At 56.3% G+C, this 2535-nt stretch overlaps 1 protein-coding gene across 1 annotated transcript in view; it reads right to left on the bottom strand.

The window, feature by feature from the left end:
- LOC136678558 (microtubule cross-linking factor 1-like) overlaps positions 1-1786 on the bottom strand; it is an 86521-nt gene extending 84735 nt beyond the window's left edge. The window contains exon 1 of the mRNA XM_066656602.1: positions 671-1786. Within this exon, the coding sequence (XP_066512699.1) occupies positions 671-1465 (795 nt within the window). The 5' untranslated portion in view covers positions 1466-1786. The remainder of the gene's footprint in view (positions 1-670) is intronic.
- Positions 1787-2535: the final 749 nt, after the last annotated feature.

A 2535-nucleotide genomic window follows, 5' to 3' on the forward strand; every position in this document is an offset into this window, starting at 1 on the left:
AAGGAGCGCCCTGAATATTCCTAACATTCTGATTCAGTAAAAATGTGCACTTATTGTATGATCCGGAGGTAAGCTGCGGTGGTTCTGTTTCCCTAAATCCATGGGAACTGTTTGACCGGAAGTGGAGTCATTGGACCAGCGCTGTATACTGTAGTGGGAGAATATTACAGAGTGAAGAGTGAAGAGTAGAGGGGAAAATGAATGGAGGGAAAGAGATGGAGGACACTGAAGAAGAGCAAGAGAAAAAGAATGTGGAGAGGAGCAAAAAAGATAAGAAGCAATCAATAAAGAGGAGGAGGGAAGAAGGAAAAGCAGCGGGACCAAGGGGGAAGAACAATGCAGAAAAGAGCTGGAGAGCAGGGGAAGAGAAGAAGAGGAGAGGAAGTGGAGTAGATGAGAAACAGGAAAAGGGTTCAACAGATGAGAAAAAGCGCAGAAGAGAAGAAGGAAAGGAGATGGAGCAGAGACAAATAGAAAGGAGAGGAGAGAATGAAGAGGAGGAGAAGGAGATAAAAAGATTAACAGGTGGAGTAGAGGAGGAAATGGTGGAGGAAATGAGAAGAACAGAGGAGGAAATTAAAGCAATAACAGGTGGAGGAGAGGTGGGGAAGTCCACATCGCGGGCGCGCGCTAAAGGCATAAGCAACACGGGAGTCTCGCGCTTGCTCACCTTGAGGTAGTCGTTTTCCGAGCGCAGCTCCTCGATCTCGCGCAGCAGCTCCTCGTCCTCGCTCGGTTTTCCCTGTCTGCGTTTGTCCGCGTGCGCTCGCGCGGGTGAGGCTTGAGCCGCGGCGGCTGTTGCTGATGTCAGTGCTGCCGCCGCTGTTGTTGCTGATATGGTCGTGGGCGCGCGCGCCCGAGCCCCCGTGCTCGCTGCTGCCGCCGCCGCTCCAGCGTTGTGCTCAGAGCCGGAGCCGGAACCGGAGCCCGAGCCCGACTCAGCGTCGCTGCTGGCAGCCTGCGCGAGCCTCTGCTCATCGGAGAGGGGCTCCGAGGCGCAGTCGGACAGATCGGAGCTGCTGTCGGTGCCGGTGGGCACGCGCACCGGCGACGCGAGGACGAACGGGGGTACACGCGGCGGCGTCGACGGCGGCGCGCTCGCTCTTCTTCCAGTCTTGCTTTTGGCAGCCGGCGTCGGTACTGTCACTGAGGCGGGCGCAGGCGCAGGCGCGATGACTTTGCGCTCCGTTTGCGCCGCGTGCTGGGCGACTCCTTTCGCTGCTTTTTTCCCCGCCGGGGCCCTCGCGCCGCCGCTTTTCAGCACCGTGGCTTTGTCCGGAGTGACGGTGCGGCGCAAAGGGGCCGTCGCGCGCTGTTTGTTCGTGGAGGCGGCGGGAGGAGGCTTGCACGCGCGCGGGTAGTGCGCGGGTCTGGCGGGCGAGGGCGCGCGGTTCGGCCTGCGCTTGTGCGACGACTGCGGCGCGTCACCGCCACAACCGTCAGCCGCGCGCTCGCGCTCCATCATCAAGGGCCGGAGGAGGCAGATGAAGAGGAGGAAAGGAGGCGCGCGCGCTGCTCTTCTTCACGTCGGCCTCTCATCACCTCAGCACCGATTCAGTCATCGCACGAGGGGAAAACAACAAACCAACAAGGAGAAAAAAAGCAGGAGGAATCAGCGCGCGCTCATTAGTAATCCGGGAATATCAGAGCTCGTGCGTTGCCTCCTCACAACCGAGACGCCAAAGCAGCCGCATCAGTTTAAAGGGATGTTTACTCTCCGCTCCAGCCCCCACCCTGTCCTCGCGCTGTCCCCCCGCGTTCCGCTCGCGAGCGCGTCCCTCGCTCTCTGGTGTGTAGCGGTGAAAAGGAGGAAAAAAACGCGCTGCGGCCGCTGCGGTGTGACGCCCGTGCCGTGGACTACGCGGCGCGCATGCGCAAGAGCCTGCTGTCTACTCTCTCTCTCTCTCTCACACACACACACACACATACACACTTGCAGCATTGCACACGCCCCTCGTGCTTTTCTCCGGCACATGCAAGCGTGAGTGCGCGTGTGACGAGTTGAGGGTGAGGGTGCAATAAATTACACGATTTTACACCTATTACTCTCTCTCTCATACACACACACACACAGTAGGGTGTGTGTCTTGTTTCTGGGATATTGCCCTGGCAACGAAGGAGTTAAGCACGACCCCTGCATCAAACCTGCATTCATTAAAATGAAGTAATGAATTAATTCAGCAACCAATAGATCACACCGTCCATCAATAATCATTCACTGATCGATAAATCAGTACTTCCCTGAATGGGATTATGTCTAATATCTATATTTCACATTAACAGCAGCAGCTCCACGTCCTTTCAGACCCATAGAGCAGAACTGTCCGATCACAGTGGGAGGATGGACCAGTGTTTTCAGATCTCAAGGCAAACGTGGAGGTTGATTCTCTCTTCTCTGACTGAGAGGCTTAGAGCACGGTGGTTGCACGGTTATTAGACGTCCGTGTTCACATCATTGTGGGTCGACTCTGACGTCCTCAGCAGTCGTAATGTGGACAGTTCTAAGAGAGTAAATGAGATGAACTGTAGCTTCCT

The sequence above is a fragment of the Hoplias malabaricus genome, chromosome Y (assembly GCF_029633855.1).
Source record: "Hoplias malabaricus isolate fHopMal1 chromosome Y, fHopMal1.hap1, whole genome shotgun sequence".
NCBI classification, from domain to species: Eukaryota; Metazoa; Chordata; class Actinopteri; order Characiformes; family Erythrinidae; genus Hoplias; species Hoplias malabaricus.